The sequence below is a fragment of the Cheilinus undulatus genome, linkage group 6 (assembly GCF_018320785.1).
Source record: "Cheilinus undulatus linkage group 6, ASM1832078v1, whole genome shotgun sequence".
Taxonomy (NCBI): domain Eukaryota; kingdom Metazoa; phylum Chordata; class Actinopteri; order Labriformes; family Labridae; genus Cheilinus; species Cheilinus undulatus.
Window position 1 is genome coordinate 13391961 of NC_054870.1, and position 15640 is coordinate 13407600.

Below are 15640 nucleotides of genomic sequence, written 5' to 3' on the forward strand. Positions count from 1 at the left end.
CTGCTGCAGTGTTTCAAGCAGTGGTGACGGGTCTTCAAGAGTGCCTAGCAGAGTTTTCCTTTTCGTGGCACAACATCTTATGGCTGGTGTTGTGGAACCGTCACGGATGTCGAGGCCCTTCCTCTGTGCAGATGAAGATGTGTAGTCGATCCAGTGCCCCACTTCAACACTGTTCTTGTTCAAGTTACTCAGCAGAACCCAGTGTGCTGGCACATCTGTGACAGTTTTATTTCCACAAATTCTTACAGCTCCTTCCAGTTTGAATAACAGGGCACCAGCATGGGTGCATGTTTCAGCCACCCCGGCCATACACGTACAGTGAGCACACTGTATCTTTAAAATAAATATGAGAAATACAGTAAAAGTTGTTTTGAAATGTCTGTTATTTTATTTTGTCAAACATTTCTATAACCATTAAGGTGATGTGAATTGAAATAATTTTACAATTGAAGGCCTACCTTGTGCTACCTGTGCCCATAGCACGTCTTAAAATGAGTAAAGGAGTCTCAGGTATGCTGCTCTTACAGACTGGAACCTGCTACAGGGGTCTCTGTCTATGACTCTGGTCTCTTTAAATCCTTCTAAAAGTAGACTGAAGGTATTGGAGATGATGCTTTTGGGACGTTTTCACTAACGACTGAGTTCTGTGATTTAGGATTGGTTGTTGTGTTTGCCCTCATGTACCCCAAAAAATCTGCTGGGCGTAGTTTTTCAGATGCCAAGCAGTTCCAGAGTTTTCCTTGAAGCAAGCGCAACGAAATCCTGTTTATTACATGTAGCTGACTGAAAATCTGTAAATTTGCACTTTAAGAATGCTTGGGAAATGAGGCCTAATGGCACCAACTCAGTTTCTCATTTGTCTCCAGTGTCTTGTGTCTCTTCAGTCAGAGTGAACACACCCAATGGTGCGATATCTGCCCTGACCTCTCTGTCTACTGCAAGACAAACCTCAAATAAATCCCCTGGCATTCCTTTAAACGGCTACACACATATGTATTTCTGCATCTACTTTAAATGCTAAAATTCAGGATTTATATCACGTTTTTTTTTCTGTTATCACCTCCACCTCTGATCATGACATAGCAAATCTTTGGTCATTTTCAAGATTTTATGGGTTTTTATGCCTTTAAATGCCAGTCTGTTCAATTTTCATTTCAGCAGAATGAGATATTTTCCATATAAAAAATGCTAAGTGGATTTGTTTAATTATTATCAAAGATAGTCACAAGTCATCAATTACCACCATAATCAAGTTTAATACATTTTTTCATTTTTTTATGCAGTGTCCAGAAATTGGTGGAAATTATGCAAAAGATAGACCCCTGGGAAACATTTTGACCCCTACTTTATATGGTTATATTCATAACTTGTTTTTGTTTGTTTAAATTATTGATTTATTTTTTGTAGTCACCTCCAATTCCTATCATGACAGTATTTGAAGTACCTGACACTCTAAACGTTTGACTTCCTGTTTGGAGATTTCTGATCGATGGGTATAGATGTGGTTTGGCAGCGCCGGCACTGAACATAGACCTGCAGCATATCCCCAATGAAGCACATTGGAGTGGTGCTTCAGAGATGCATTTTCTCATATCTAGCATGCAAAACCCAAGTTTATATTCATATCAGCACCCACAGATTTTTAAAAAAAAATCTTTATGCTTTTATTTCACAGAGCTATAAAGAAATCCCACTGTAAGTGTGTCTGTTCAGTGCCTTACATTTACACGTTTGGCCCAGAAAGGATAATGGTGCCATCTAGTGGTTAGTAGTAAAAATTGCAAGTCTACGGTTCCCATTCAAAATTGCATCACAACTAATGGTGGGAACAGTGATACATGGTATTACAAATTTGCAATCAAAATAAGCAATTATAATGGGTTTATATGGGGAGGTTTTGTCCCAAAGGGATATAAACATGAGTATTTTTCCTGTTCACAATACCGAACAGCTGAAAGTAATGATTTGGCTTGAAAAATTAAAAGTGAGCAAAAATGCACATCTTTGTGCATTTTTCAAGAAATCCTAAACAGAATACAATGTGCCTAGGTAAACCTAAGGGTTAAGAATTATAATAAAAGTATAAAGTTATTTAAATAATGCTAACTTATGAGTCTCTCCCAGCACCTCTATCAAAAGTTTCCTGAGTCGAGTGACAAGTGTCCCCTCAGTAAAATATTGAACTAGATGGGGTAAATTATAAACCAGGGACTGTCAATGTGGCAGACTTAGACCCTCAATATGACGGAAGACAAATGAAAGCTTCAAGATTTTAAGTTTTTGCAAAACAATAAGACATGATATATATTATACTCACACAAAGGAATTAACTGTTTTTTTTTCTTTTCCAAAAACAGCCGCAGGAATCCTCGTCAGCCAGTCCATCATGGCTGTCAACATCCCTGGAGTGGTGGCTGTGGTGTTCTTCTACGTGCTGATTCTTGGGACAGGTATCTGGGCTTCTTTCAAGTCTAAAAGAGAACGGAGGAAAAGAGGTGCAACCGAGATGGAAATGGCTCTGCTGGGAAACCGCAGCATCGGACTGGTAGTGGGAGTTTTCACAACAACAGGTGAGAGATTAACAAAGGATTGATAAAAACATCTTTGAGGGTTTTACAAGATAGAAGTGACAAATACATTCACTGCAAAAAAATCACAACCTCTTTGTTATACAGCATTGATGCTTTGCAAATTTTTTTTTCTATTAAGCATTGAAGCATTAGTAGAAAGTAAATATATTAGCAAACATTCTGCAAGAGGCTGTAGGACAAAAGCACAGCAGTGGTTTAGAGAGGACTAAGTGTTACCCTATCGTGCCAAAACAGCCCAAGAAGAAATTACACTATGAATTACAGGAGTTTGAGATACTCTGCAATGAGTTTGATTGAATTTATTTCTGTATGATATATTTCTTGAGATTTCAAGGCAATATGCATAATATGCATAATACAGTAACTGCATTAGGTATGTTGCTTGTTGTAGGTGCTTAATTGCTTTAAGTTTTTTCATTCCCAGAAAAGTGATTTTAGAGGAGGAGGATATGGACTGATGCCAGCGATAAGCTCAAAGCAACAGCAGCATGTCACTAAATGCATTAAATCAGTGGTGCTTAAAAGCACATCACTAGTTATGGACACCAAGCATACACCATATTTACTCCAATTTCCAGGGACAGCATGGAAATTTGGCACAGTTTGAGGAATTTTCATGTTATCTTGAGAAAAAAGCTTTGTTGTCCAAAGAAAGGGAGTTTAAGTTCAAGTTTACTGTGGTCCAACTAGAGCTTCTGTTTTTAGAATTTCTGCCTCATTATTTTTTCTGAACCTGATGAAAAGAGCTTTGTGGCCCACTTTTGGGTCCCGACCCATGGGTGTAGTACAGGGGGGATAGAAGCTACTCAGGCCCACAGTATGGAGGGGCCCCTGAGAAGCCTGCAATGAGAAGTGTGTTTTTATTTATTTATTCTTAGTACTTAGTGTCATTATTGAATCGACTCAATGGATCAGTCAACAGGCTGAAATTTGTATCAAATAGAGTAAAATAAAATACTGGGGGGCCCTGCTCCTCCTCGAAAAATGTCCAAATGGTGTAGTCCAGCACTGTGAAATAATGCATGCAAATTTAATTTAACCATAGTACAAATATTGCTCATAAATGGGAAAATTATGGTTCATACATTAAAATGTGTAGATATTTGTAAAAATGATGCAACATTTGATGCTTGTCTAGCGGTTAAGGGGGGCCCTGTGTAATATTCTTTCTGGGAGCCCAAAATCCCTAGCTACGCCCCTGTCCCGACCCACCAGTTGAGAACCTCTGCACTAAATGTTGCATGCACTAATGACACTGGCTTTAGCTGCTGAGCAGTAATCCTCCTAATCTTATCAGATCAGCCGTGAAAAGCATTCCCAAACTGCAAGTCCTGTCGATTGAACATAGTAATCAAGTATTAAAATCTGAATTGAAAGTTGCAGAATAAGGGTGAATTAGCTCACATAAGGAGCTGACAATTATATTATGATGAGTTTAAGGTGAGCTCAGTAAAATGACTTAGGATAATGTGAATAAAATGTAAAAATGTGTTTGAACTGAACATCAAGCAAAAGAAAATTCAGTTTATGATGAGAAACTTGAAAAAACACTTGTGAGGAAGATCATTTTTTCCTCAGCATTTTGAAATAGAGGTAGCAGATCAAATCATGACCTTTCTAACTCTTTAACAAGCTCTACTCAGTTTATGCATCCATGAAAAATATTGTTTTTGACTTTGCACCAGAAAGAATACTGATGGTGGTATCAATAAGGACTCAGACTGATCAAAGTACTGATAGTTACCATTATCAATAAAATGAACAAACCCCATAACTACTTTTGATGTTATGATTGTATCTTTTGATAAGTTATTATGATGCCATTAAACTGTCTTATCCACCTATATTTGTCTATGGTTGTGTTTGTAGCTGCATGGGTTGGAGGAGGCTTTATTGTTGGCACAACTGAGATGGTGTACACGCCCTCCATGGGACTGATCTGGACTATCGTGATGAGTTTTGCAACCTCTTTGGGGCTTATAATTGGTAAGACATTACAGACCGTATTCTCCCCTATAAAAAAGTTTTTTCCAGTCAACTTAAGCACAAAAGAAACAGCTGCTGTCATGCTGACAAAATCTAATATATCAGCTATGAATTTAGGTTAATCTTCAAAAGGGTGAGTGTTAAACAGTTGTAGAGAAGCTCTTATGAAGTGTAAATAAATCTGTAACTGTTGTCATGTGATATCTGGTTCCTCCTTTAAGTCCCTCCTTTCTCAGTCAAACGCTCCTCCCTGTCTTCATCTTCAGACAAGACTGGACTGGATGAAATCAAGTCATATAAGGTCAAACCGTTTTTCACATTTATGAATTGTCATAATCAGATGGTAGCCTGTGATATGAGATTCAAATTGAATCTTCTTTCTAAGGGGAGATTTGCACTCCTACCTTTGCAAGGGTAGGTGAGAGTGATAAACAGTTGAGGGGAAGCCAACCAATAGCCAGTGTAATAAACAACAGTGACACTGAGAGGTGAAATTGCAAAATAATTAAGGATTTTTTTATTGTATTTTCTTTTTTGGATGGCTCATTTTGATGATACTTTTTAAAAATACACATACATTCTGAATTTGATGCCTGAGCTGGGGGCAAAAGAAGTCTGGATATGTAATGCTAAAAAAAACACCTGGAACATTCCACAGCTAAGTAGTAGGGCTAGGTGATATATCGAGTATACTTGATGTTTCACGGCTTTTGCCACGCTCGATGTATAAAGTGACTACATCATGAACATCGAGTATAATTATGTGGAAGTTTTGAGCCGTCAGCGTGCATTTCTCACTGGAGTGTCGCTTCTCCTATTGTCCTTGAACGCATCTTACAGCAGAGCTCAGCCTCCCACCCATCCAGAAAACTCTCCTATGCCCTTACGCATTTTTAAAGAAGAGGCACACCTTTGAAGGAGAAAATAATTTTGGGCAAGTCGAGATTAAAGTCCAAATGACTAGATTAAAGTCAAAAATGACTAGATTAAAGTCCAAATGACTAGATTAAAGTCCAAATGACTAGATTAAAGTCCAAATGACTAGATTAAAGTCAAAAATGACTAGATTAAAGTCCAAATGACTACATTAAAGTCCAAATGACTACATTAAAGTCCAAATGACTACATTAAAGTCCAAATGACTACATTAAAGTCCAAATGAGTAGATTAAAGTCCAAATGACTACATTAAAGTCCAAATGAGTAGATTAAAGTCCAAATGACTAGATTAAAGTCCAAATGACTACATTAAAGTCCAAATGAGTAGATTAAAGTCCAAATGACTACATTAAAGTCCAAATGAGTAGATTAAAGTCCAAATGACTACATTAAAGTCCAAATGAGTAGATTAAAGTCCAAATGACTACATTAAAGTCCAAATGACTACATTAAAGTCCAAATGAGTAGATTAAAGTCCAAATGACTACATTAAAGTCCAAATGACTAGATTAAAGTCCAAATGACTAGATTAAAGTCAGAATGACTAGATTAAAGTCCAAATGACTAGATTAAAGTCCAAATGACTAGATTAAAGTCCAAATGACTAGATCAAAGTCAAAATGTTGAGAAAAAAGTTGAAATACAATTTGAAGATAAAAGTCAAAATGATTTCCAGTGCAACACAGTGATTAAATAGCAAATATATATTTCTGGGTAAAGAATTAAAATTTATTTTAAAGAGTAACTTAAAAGTCTGTAAAAAATGGCTCAGTACGAGGGTTCAAAGTCTTTTTAAAGGAGTAAGGAGCCGTGAGAGAAACACACTCTCACAGCCACTGATTAATCTCAAAATTGTCTTTCAACCTTATTGTCAACACTTTTTTTTGTCATTTTAACATTAATTTTGACTTGCCTAAAATTATTTTCTCTTTCAAAGATGTCCCTAATCCTCTTTCGTCCATTTTTGTATCAGCAGAGGAGAGAAAAGCATGGGGGAGTGAAGGGAGTAAACAGAGCAGAAGGCGAGTTAGCACTGAGTTAGCTGTGAGCTGGCTGTGTTCAGAGACAGACAGAGAGAAACATAGCTGGATCTGTCATCAGGCAGTAGTTCAGATTTAAAACGGAAGAGGTCAAACTAAGCGTGGTAATCGTTAAAATATGCCGCAAGATGATGACAGCGGCAGTAACGTAACACGCCACCAAAGACATGACCCCAGGACTGAAAAAATCTCATAAAGAATGAAGTCTTGTTCAACATAAAACTGTGTGCTAAATTTGACTTGATATTTACGATTACTCTTTCTGCATACATTTTTTTAAAAAATCCAACAGAACAGATTATTTTGATCACCATACTGGTGCCATTTAGGGCTTAATTAAATATTATACAGCTTCTTAAAGGACATGATAGAATATTGCGATATACATTGTGCATCGTAATATAGCAAAAAATATATTGCCATCTAAATTTTAGGCTATATTGCCCTGCCCTACTAAGTAGGTTAACTACAAACAGTTGATAGTGCCATGATTAGTTAACCTGACACACCACATAGACTGTTTTATTTATCCATTGCATGGATATGTTTCACATCCTCTTTACAAACTTTCCCATAGAAAAAGGTCTTTTTAAAAATTCTGGGAAGGTGATTGGACAAACATTCTCTCTGTCACACCCATGACTGGCAGAGGAAAAATGCATTGGCGGGCATGCACAGCTCCAGTAGTAATCTGAGCTCTACAGGCTAGAACTGCAGTAGTTCATGTATGGTGGAACTTGGTGATGGATAAAACTCATGCCGAGGCCAGTCGGGAGAAGTGCAAAAATAGCTTCTCCATCAAGAGAAGCTTTCAGTGTGGCTTGTTGCTCTTGTTTTAATAAGAATTGTGGCCCAGTTTTGATGAAACTGATGCTATACTGTAGTGACATCCAAGCTAAATGCTACACCAGCAGCAGCCATTGTACATACTGGTTTATAGTACAAATGAACAAAAACATCTTTTCCGTTATGAATAGCTTTTACATACTTTGCGTTTTATTTGATAGAGATGTGGTCCAGCATGTTTGAGATGCTGTGGTGTGACCTTAAACGGCAGTTCATGCTGGAAAACCCTCCTAATATGGCTAAGTTAAAACAATTCTGTGAAGAAGAGTGGGACAAAATTCCTCCACAGCGATGCCAAAGACTCGTCACCATCTATCACAAATGCTTGATTTCAGTGCCAAGGGTGGCACAACCAGTTATTAGGTCTAGGGGGGCAATTACTTTCACATAGGGCCAGATAGGTTTGGATTTTTTCCCCCCTTAAAAAATAAAATAATCATTCAAACACTGCATTTTGTATTTACTTGAGTTGTCTTTGTGAAATATAAAAATTGGTTTGATGACCTGAAACATTTAAGTGTGATAAAAATGCAAAAAAGTCAGGAATCAGAAAGAGAGCAAATACTTTTTCACTGCACTGTATAGCTACCCTTTGTTCTCCTCAAATGTGATGGATTGATCCGGTCTGTTCTCAGGCCTTGCACAATAGTTTCAGACTGAAGCTTTGCAAGATGGATTTGCGTGATGGCAGACATGGTCATCTTCTTTATAAAGTTAGTGATTAGGTATAAAAGGGGCACTCCTGAGAGGCTACACAATCAACAATGGCAAGAAGTTCTCCACTTGAGAATTTTACCCTCAGTCTTTACAATCATCAAAAGATTCAGAGAATCTGAAGAAATCTCTGCACATAAGGGGCGAGGCAGAAAACCAGTATTGAATGTCTGTAACCTCTGAATCCCTCTGGCAGCACTGCTTTGAGTGCATCATTCTGTGATGATATAACATTGGGGCTCTTTCTCATCCTCCAAGTACTCCCAGGACTCTAAACCAGTGATACTCAACCCTACTCAACCAAAGAGCCAAACTGTTGAAAAATATCTTTACAAGAGCCACGATCTAAGTGGTGAAAAGTGGCAAAAATGGGGTAAAATGTCAATAAAACAAGCTAAAAGTGGCAACAATGGCAAAAAAGTGTCAAAAATGTGGCATAAAATGGTTTAAAAGGGCCAAAATTGGCATAACATGGTAAATACTGGGTGAAAAGTGGCTATAGAAATAAGTTAAAGGTGGCAACAAAGGTCAAAAGACATCAAAAAGTGGCATAAAATTGTTAAAAAGGGACAAAAAAGGCATAACATGGTAAAAACTGAGTGGCACAAATGGGTTAAATTGTCAATGGAAATAAGTTAAAGGTGGCAAAAATGGTCAAAAAGCATCAAAAAGTGGCAAAAAAAGTGGCAAAAATTTGGGGGGGAATGGTTTTTCTGGCAAAAAGGCAGCCTAAATGGGGAAAATTTGGCAAAAAATGCTAAAAAGGTCAATGAAACTATACAGACAAAAAATAAAGTTTGACATTTAGGTTTGACAATTCAAGCCTACCTCCAAACTGATTAATGTGACTTGCAATAGATCATTTCTGAGGTCAAATGTTCCTTTTTTAAGCCTTTCTGGGATAATATTGTTTTAAATTAAGACATAAGAGGGCCACAGATCATCACAAAAGAGCCACACACTCAGTATCACTGCTCTAAACCATCGTCATGAGAGCTGAATTTACTAAGGACCTAACACCCACTAAGAGGTAGGTGTAAGGCTGAGGTAATAACTTTAGTCTACATTGAACATCTCCATTGGTGAACACCTTAAATGTCATTAGAGCATTATACTGCATCATTTAAACAACGCTTCATTTGAACTTATGCATCACTGATGCAACCCACTGAAGATTTTTACGTATTATGTGTTGTTTTGTCTGTGTGTATTTTTAATCAAGGTGGGTTGGTGTTTGCCCAGCCAATGAGGGAAAGAAACTACGTGACAATGCTGGACCCTTTCTTTAAGAAGTATGGAAACGTTCTGACAGGTGTACTGTGCCTGGCTGCAATTTGCATTGATTTAGTCTGGATACCAACAACACTCATTGGTTTAGGTACATTGCTGTGAGAGAGTTTTTAATCTGTATCTAACTAAATCTCTTCATTTGTAAAGAAAATTGATCTTAAAATCTAAATTAAAGGTTGTGTTTAATGACTCAGTTACACTTGGTTTTACAGGAGGAACCATGAGTATAATCCTGGATATATCCTTCACTACAGCTGTCTGGATGTCTGCTGCTGTAGCTGTTACCTACACACTGTTGGGTGGTCTCTACTCTGTAGCTTACACAGATATTATACAGCTTGTTCTTGTATTCCTTGGCTTGGTGAGTTACGTTCTTAAAGACTGGCTTTTTGCACTAAGAAAAAATCCTTTGCACTTGACATCAGTCTCATTTCACAATTGTCTTTGTCTTTGTTTGTAGTGTGCTTGTGTACCTTTTGTTCTGCTGAATCCCTCCACCCTGGACATCAGCCAGACTCTCATGAACAACACCTTACATGCTCCCTGGATTGGCAGACCCGGGTTGGAGAAGACCTGGATCATGGTCGATAATCTATTACTCCTGGTAGGGAAGCAACAATTAATCCTAAATTAAACTTTATTCATGCTGCTGCTAAAAAAGATCTAAATGCAACAATAGATACTAAAGAGAGTTTCTTTAACATTAATGAGAGAAGCAGCAGGCGGTTAGCAAAGACTGTTATCAAAAACAAAGTACAAGTGTAATTTTAAAGTAAAGTATTGCGCAGTGAAGTAAGTTTACCTTTTCAACTGAACTGAGGCCCACAGTAACACAGGAACAGACATATTGTTGTGTTTACTATATGGATATTTCACATTCAGTCTATTCAGTGTCATTCACAGTTAGTGTAGCCCTGAAACTTATGCAGAGGCCTCACTACTTTCAGGTACCATGAAGGATCTGTGCATCTCTTTCCATGTCAGTGCTTCATATCAGCTCTAATGTCTCCTCTCTGATCTTCTTTGCAAAATCCCACAATCACCTGCTTCTAAATGTTACCAGCTCCAACTTAAACATAAAATGCTTGGTTTCAGTTGAAAATGGTTCCCTGTACACAAACAGCAGGAAATGTGGTGGTGGGACCAAAACTGGCAGAAAACTGCTGACTACTGTTTAGATGCAGTATCACAGAGTGGCCAGTGGAGGTCCCTATGGTGCTGCATCAACACAGGGGTTTATGACAGGAGTCATTGTTCAAAATAATTGTTTTACTCTTTAGGCTCTTGGGAGTCAGGGATATCAGTGCTTTCACCAGAGGACCTTGTCGGCTGCTTCGCCCTCCACAGCCAAGATCATGTGCCTTCTTGCTGGTTTTGTCATTTTTGTATTTGGGATTCCCCCTATACTGTTTGGGGCAGCTGTTGCATCCACAGGTATTAATATTTTTGTGAATACATGCATATACAGTGTGATTTCTATTTTTTATTTTTTATCTTTTGCCTGTATTTCCATTCTGAAATAAATTGCATCTAAGATGTATGGTCTGCTTCCAGACCCCGCTCGACCAGTGTGAAATTCGTCGACTAAAACTATGACTAAAACTGTTCGTCAACAGCCTTTTTTTCCATGACAAAAACTAGACTAAGACTAACAAAAATAGATCTGTGATGACTAAAACTGACAAAAGCTAAGTTTATTTTTTGTCAAGATGACTAAAACTAGACTAAAATGTTGTGGAGTTTTCGTCAGTCATTCAAAATTTGTGTTATTTTTCCACTGTGGGTAAATCTGTCAAAAAACAATGCAGCTGCATCTATTTTGCCTCTCAGCTGTAGAAAGCAGGGACCTCAGGTTTGGCAGGGTGCAGAGAACACACTAACATGAATTCGGACCAGATTTAGGCAAGAAAATAAATGCTATGACTTAAAGTAAAGACTAAAGTGTGAGGACTTTTTCATGGACTAAAACTGGACTAAAATGTTTCTGAGTTTTTGTCAACTTAAAGTAGACTAAAACTAAAAGGATAAAAATGACTAAAATGTGACTAAAACTAAAATGCATTTCATTAAAAGACTAAAACTAAGACAAAATTTAAAATAGCTGCCAAAATTAACACTGCTCTCAACCACTGAGGACAGCCAAGCAGGTGCAAGCAGAATTGTTCCGTGGAACAGAGCAATAGATACTCAGGAAGCAAACTGACTGAAAGAGGAAGCACAGCAAACACAGCTATAGTAATATAGTAAACCATACAAAGTTAGATTGATGTCAAACATGAAGGCCCTGTAGATTTGAGGGAAACATCAAGCATTCATACAACAGGTCCGGTGAAATGGCAAAATCAAACTGACATGGAGAGGGGCTGGACTGCAATTGCTACCACACTGGACACTGGTTGCATGGTTATTAGATGATCTTTCCCTCCATGCCTCTTTCACAGACTGGAACCTGACCTCCTATGGTTCTCCATCTCCATATGAACGCGGGCAAGCAGCTCTGGCTTTACCCATCGCTCTACAGCACCTCACCCCACCTTTCATTTCCATAATTGGTATTGGATGTCTGGCTGCTGCTGTGATGTCCTCGGCTGACTCTGTCATGCTGTCTGGTGCCTCAATGTTCAGCTACAATTTATACAAAAACATCCTGAGGCCTAAGGTGACAAACATAAATCAGTTTCAGTGTGTGCTAGTACATCAGGGAGTATGATATGTGAAAAACTGTTTTATCTCTGTCATCTTTTTCAGGCATCAGACAGAGAGATTCAGTGGGTGATCCGTGCTGCTGTGGTGGTAGTGGGCGTGGTTGGCACATCACTCACCAGCCTGAAAAACAGCGTTATACTGTTCTGGTTCCTCGCTGCTGAAATCGCCTATGTCATCATCTTCCCTCAACTCTTCTGCGTCCTTTTCTTCAACATCTCTAATGGTTATGGGGCTGTTGTGGGCTTTCTGGTGGGACTGGTGTTGAGACTACTCAGTGGGGACACGTCTCTGGGATTAACACCAGTCATACACTTCCCAGGATGCACTCCAGAAGGCGGCATTTATGTCCAATACGCTCCAGTTAAGACCATCTCCATGCTGTCTGCTTTAGCTGCCATCTTGATTTTCTCCTACGTGGCTTCAGTGCTCTTCAACAAAGGCCTGCTTCCTGAGAGGTGGGATGTGTTTGAAGTGAAAGCCAAGGAGTCACCACAACCACTGGCACCAGTAGGTGGCGCTACCGAACTAAATGAGAGTGAGAAATTGAAGACAGATGACTGTCAGGCATCATAGCTAATGATAACCAGTTACTCTTTGTGAATGTGTTTAATGAAGACTAAACACCAGTTTCTTTTCCAAGCTAGATACATACTTTAATTTATAGGGGCAAACTATGAAGTTATTGGGGACCATATTATGTCTCTTTCCTTTTATGGTGGTATCTTTTATGCAGTTCCTCAGTGGTCAGTAACAGTCAGGGTCAGATCCTATAAGTGAGGAAAAGATTTAGAAATATTTTGTTCAGATTAAACAAATTTTCAGTTATATAGAGACTTATAACCCTTTCGTTTATTATGCAGGTCTCTCTATGCTATTAAAATAACACTTTAACAGCATGTGTGAAGTTAATCAGTGAGTAAGTAAGTCCCTGCTTATGAAACTAGATTGACCTGTTGACAAGAGCAACCCATTCAAACAATGCCAGCCCTGCCCCATCCTGGTTGAAAATGTTTCAATAAAATGAGTAAATGGGTATTTGCAATTTTAAAGCTTAAAATACAAAAACTGTATGCTTTAACCCTTGATTGCCTAAATCCAAAAGCAAGTGAGTAATGCATTAAAATATGAGATTTTGCAATAATGATTGGCATCTTAAAATTATAAAGCAAACAATGTTTTAGGTGTACGAGTACGAGTATCTGTTCAGTCTCTTGGTCAAACTAGACTAAAGGACCTGTCTTCTTATGGAAGATGTTATATGGTGACATCATGCCTTCTGTGTGTAATTAACCATGTTAAATCAGATCAGTGGTTCCATCAGTGGCACACTAGTGTGTCTTGAGGCAAGTCTTAGTGTGCCATGAGAATTTGTGCAGCCATATATTATTTCTGCGACTGTACAACAACATAAGTAAAAAAGGCTATTTTGTATGGATATGATGTATGGTGCACCTTGGGACTTTGGATTGCTGTTAGGTGTGCCTTGAGCAAATAAAGTTGAGAACCTCTGAATTAGATGATTCCTAGCTTTTAAACATCATTAGTACATCTGTTAACAGGCAGACTGCAGCTCCTGCTGTCACACAGTCATTGCTAGATTAAAGTCAATAGGAAAACAATAACAGACCACTGTAATCCTCTCCACTTTCAGCCAAAAGACATTAAGCTCTTCCCACTCCATAGGACCAGAAGTGACTGCATTATTCTATCAATAGTAAGGATGGAGATTGTTCTTTATCTGAGTGAAATTCCTGGTTTTGAGTTTCTCTCTGATTTACCCTTGTTAAAGGCCACGCCTCCTTGTAACAAGTGCAAATAATAAATACTATAAATACTGAAAATGAGCATACAGAGCTGGAGGAAATAAATTAAATTAAAAGTCACTTTAATGTGTAAAAGAATGGCACTGTGAGTGTTGAAAAACATTCATATTAATCCTCTGTAGTGCTGATGCTAGCAACTCTCAGTGTCAAAAAATGAAAGTAAATGAAATCTTTCACTGACCAGCGATGGCCTAACCTGACATGCCAGATGGATGTGTTGAGAAAAGGCAGAGGATTCAAAAAAAACTCGTAGTGTGATTGGATGAACGTTCTGTCACATCTCTACGGGCCAATCAGAGCAACAAAACACGTGACGTAGCAGCTATCGAGCTTTGCGTGCGCTGCTACTAAAGAATAACGCGAAACATGGCGACTATAGACATGTCAGTACTCGACTTTTGTCATTTTTGAAAAGAAAACAACTCACTGCTGATCTTTGTTCTTCTTTTAATGAAGAAATGTCATCAAGTTCTGATAAAACCGGCGCTTTAGCAGCATCCACGCTAAACTCTTCCTCCATAACTGCACCAGCTCTTGCTGCTGCTTGTTTACGTCACGACTCTTCTGCGCCTGAAAGTACTGCCCCTCGTCGCTGATTGGTCCTGTCACTTTCTAATCAGGCCCAAACGTTTCAGATGGGAGCTTAACAAGATGGATTCGCCAGTGAAAAACAAGGAAACGGGCTCGTCCGTGTGCTTTGCAAGGTTAGCGATGGCCAGTGTTACATTTTAACTATCAAAACAGACGCTGCAGCTCTATCATAGTGTAAAACATTTAACACTGTAAAAGTTTGAACTGGATGTTGTCTGGACCAATATAGACATGTTTGAAGTGTGAGACTTGATTCTGTAGGAGTTGAATTACCACTGTCACTTGTGTTGTGTAGATTCATCATTTTATTTTTTCTCGTACTTTTTGTGGTTGAAAATGTCAGCTTTTTTGAATAAAGCAGAAAAAAATCAAACAAGAGTAATGTCTGGACCCATTCATGTAAAATGTTCTTTATTTTACAGCATTGTCAGAAGTCCAAATGGTGAGGCCACACTAAGGCTGGGCTTGTTTTTTTATTTGCAAAATGAAACATTAAATTATTCAAAAGAGAATGAATGAATTATTAATGTATTTTTTTTTCTTCTTTGCATATTTTGCAGTCTAAGAGCAAAGTGTCATTGTGTGCCAGCCAGCAGTGAAACTCTGGCATACGGTAACTTGTAATAAAAGCTTAAACCAGCGTACTGCACCCGTCTAGTTCCTCAGCCTGCAGGGCTCATGCTTGGTCTGGGTTTGGGCCTTGCTGTTGGGGTCCTTCCCAGGGACATTTTTGGATACTCAAAATCTGTTTTGACCATTTATTCTTATTTATATTCAAAACACTTACAGTATATTAATCACTGCATGTAATTCTATCTGTATGCCTCATGATTAATGCATAATACTGTCTATATCTCCAAGCTATTTGCAGTGTGAAGCCCCTTACAGTTGCTAACATCTGTCCAAAGGTAAAAACACAAACCAGAAGGATATGACACGATAGTAAAATACATATTTGCACCTTCTCTTTCTTCTACAGAGCTTTGAAGTTTAAACATTCAAAAATAGCTGATGCACAAGCATTTGTGTGAATGGATGATGAAGGGTGGGTTGCTACCACCAGAGACCCTGAAAAAACTAAAGAAGTAATTTTTAGATTCAGTCTGTCATTGCTG

At 38.3% G+C, this 15640-nt stretch overlaps 1 protein-coding gene across 1 annotated transcript; it reads left to right on the top strand.

Moving 5' to 3' along the window:
• Positions 1 to 2386: 2386 nt before the first annotated feature.
• Positions 2387 to 12684, top strand: LOC121511215 (high-affinity choline transporter 1-like). Its single transcript, XM_041789815.1, has 8 exons — positions 2387 to 2570; positions 4461 to 4577; positions 9338 to 9493; positions 9618 to 9766; positions 9866 to 10009; positions 10686 to 10839; positions 11847 to 12064; positions 12154 to 12684. Exons 1-8 carry the CDS (start codon positions 2387 to 2389, stop codon positions 12682 to 12684), a joined length of 1653 nt encoding a protein of 550 aa, XP_041645749.1.
• Positions 12685 to 15640: the final 2956 nt, after the last annotated feature.

Excerpts from the sequence above, each read along its gene's own strand:
- LOC121511215 (XM_041789815.1), top strand. The coding sequence starts at position 2,387 with ATGGCTGTCAACATCCCTGGAGTGGTGGCTGTGGTGTTCTTCTACGTG. Across the intron at positions 2,571-4,460 it reads GGGAGTTTTCACAACAACAG|CTGCATGGGTTGGAGGAGGC; the intron begins GTGAGAGATTAA and ends TTGTGTTTGTAG. Across the intron at positions 10,010-10,685 it reads TCGATAATCTATTACTCCTG|GCTCTTGGGAGTCAGGGATA; the intron begins GTAGGGAAGCAA and ends TTTACTCTTTAG.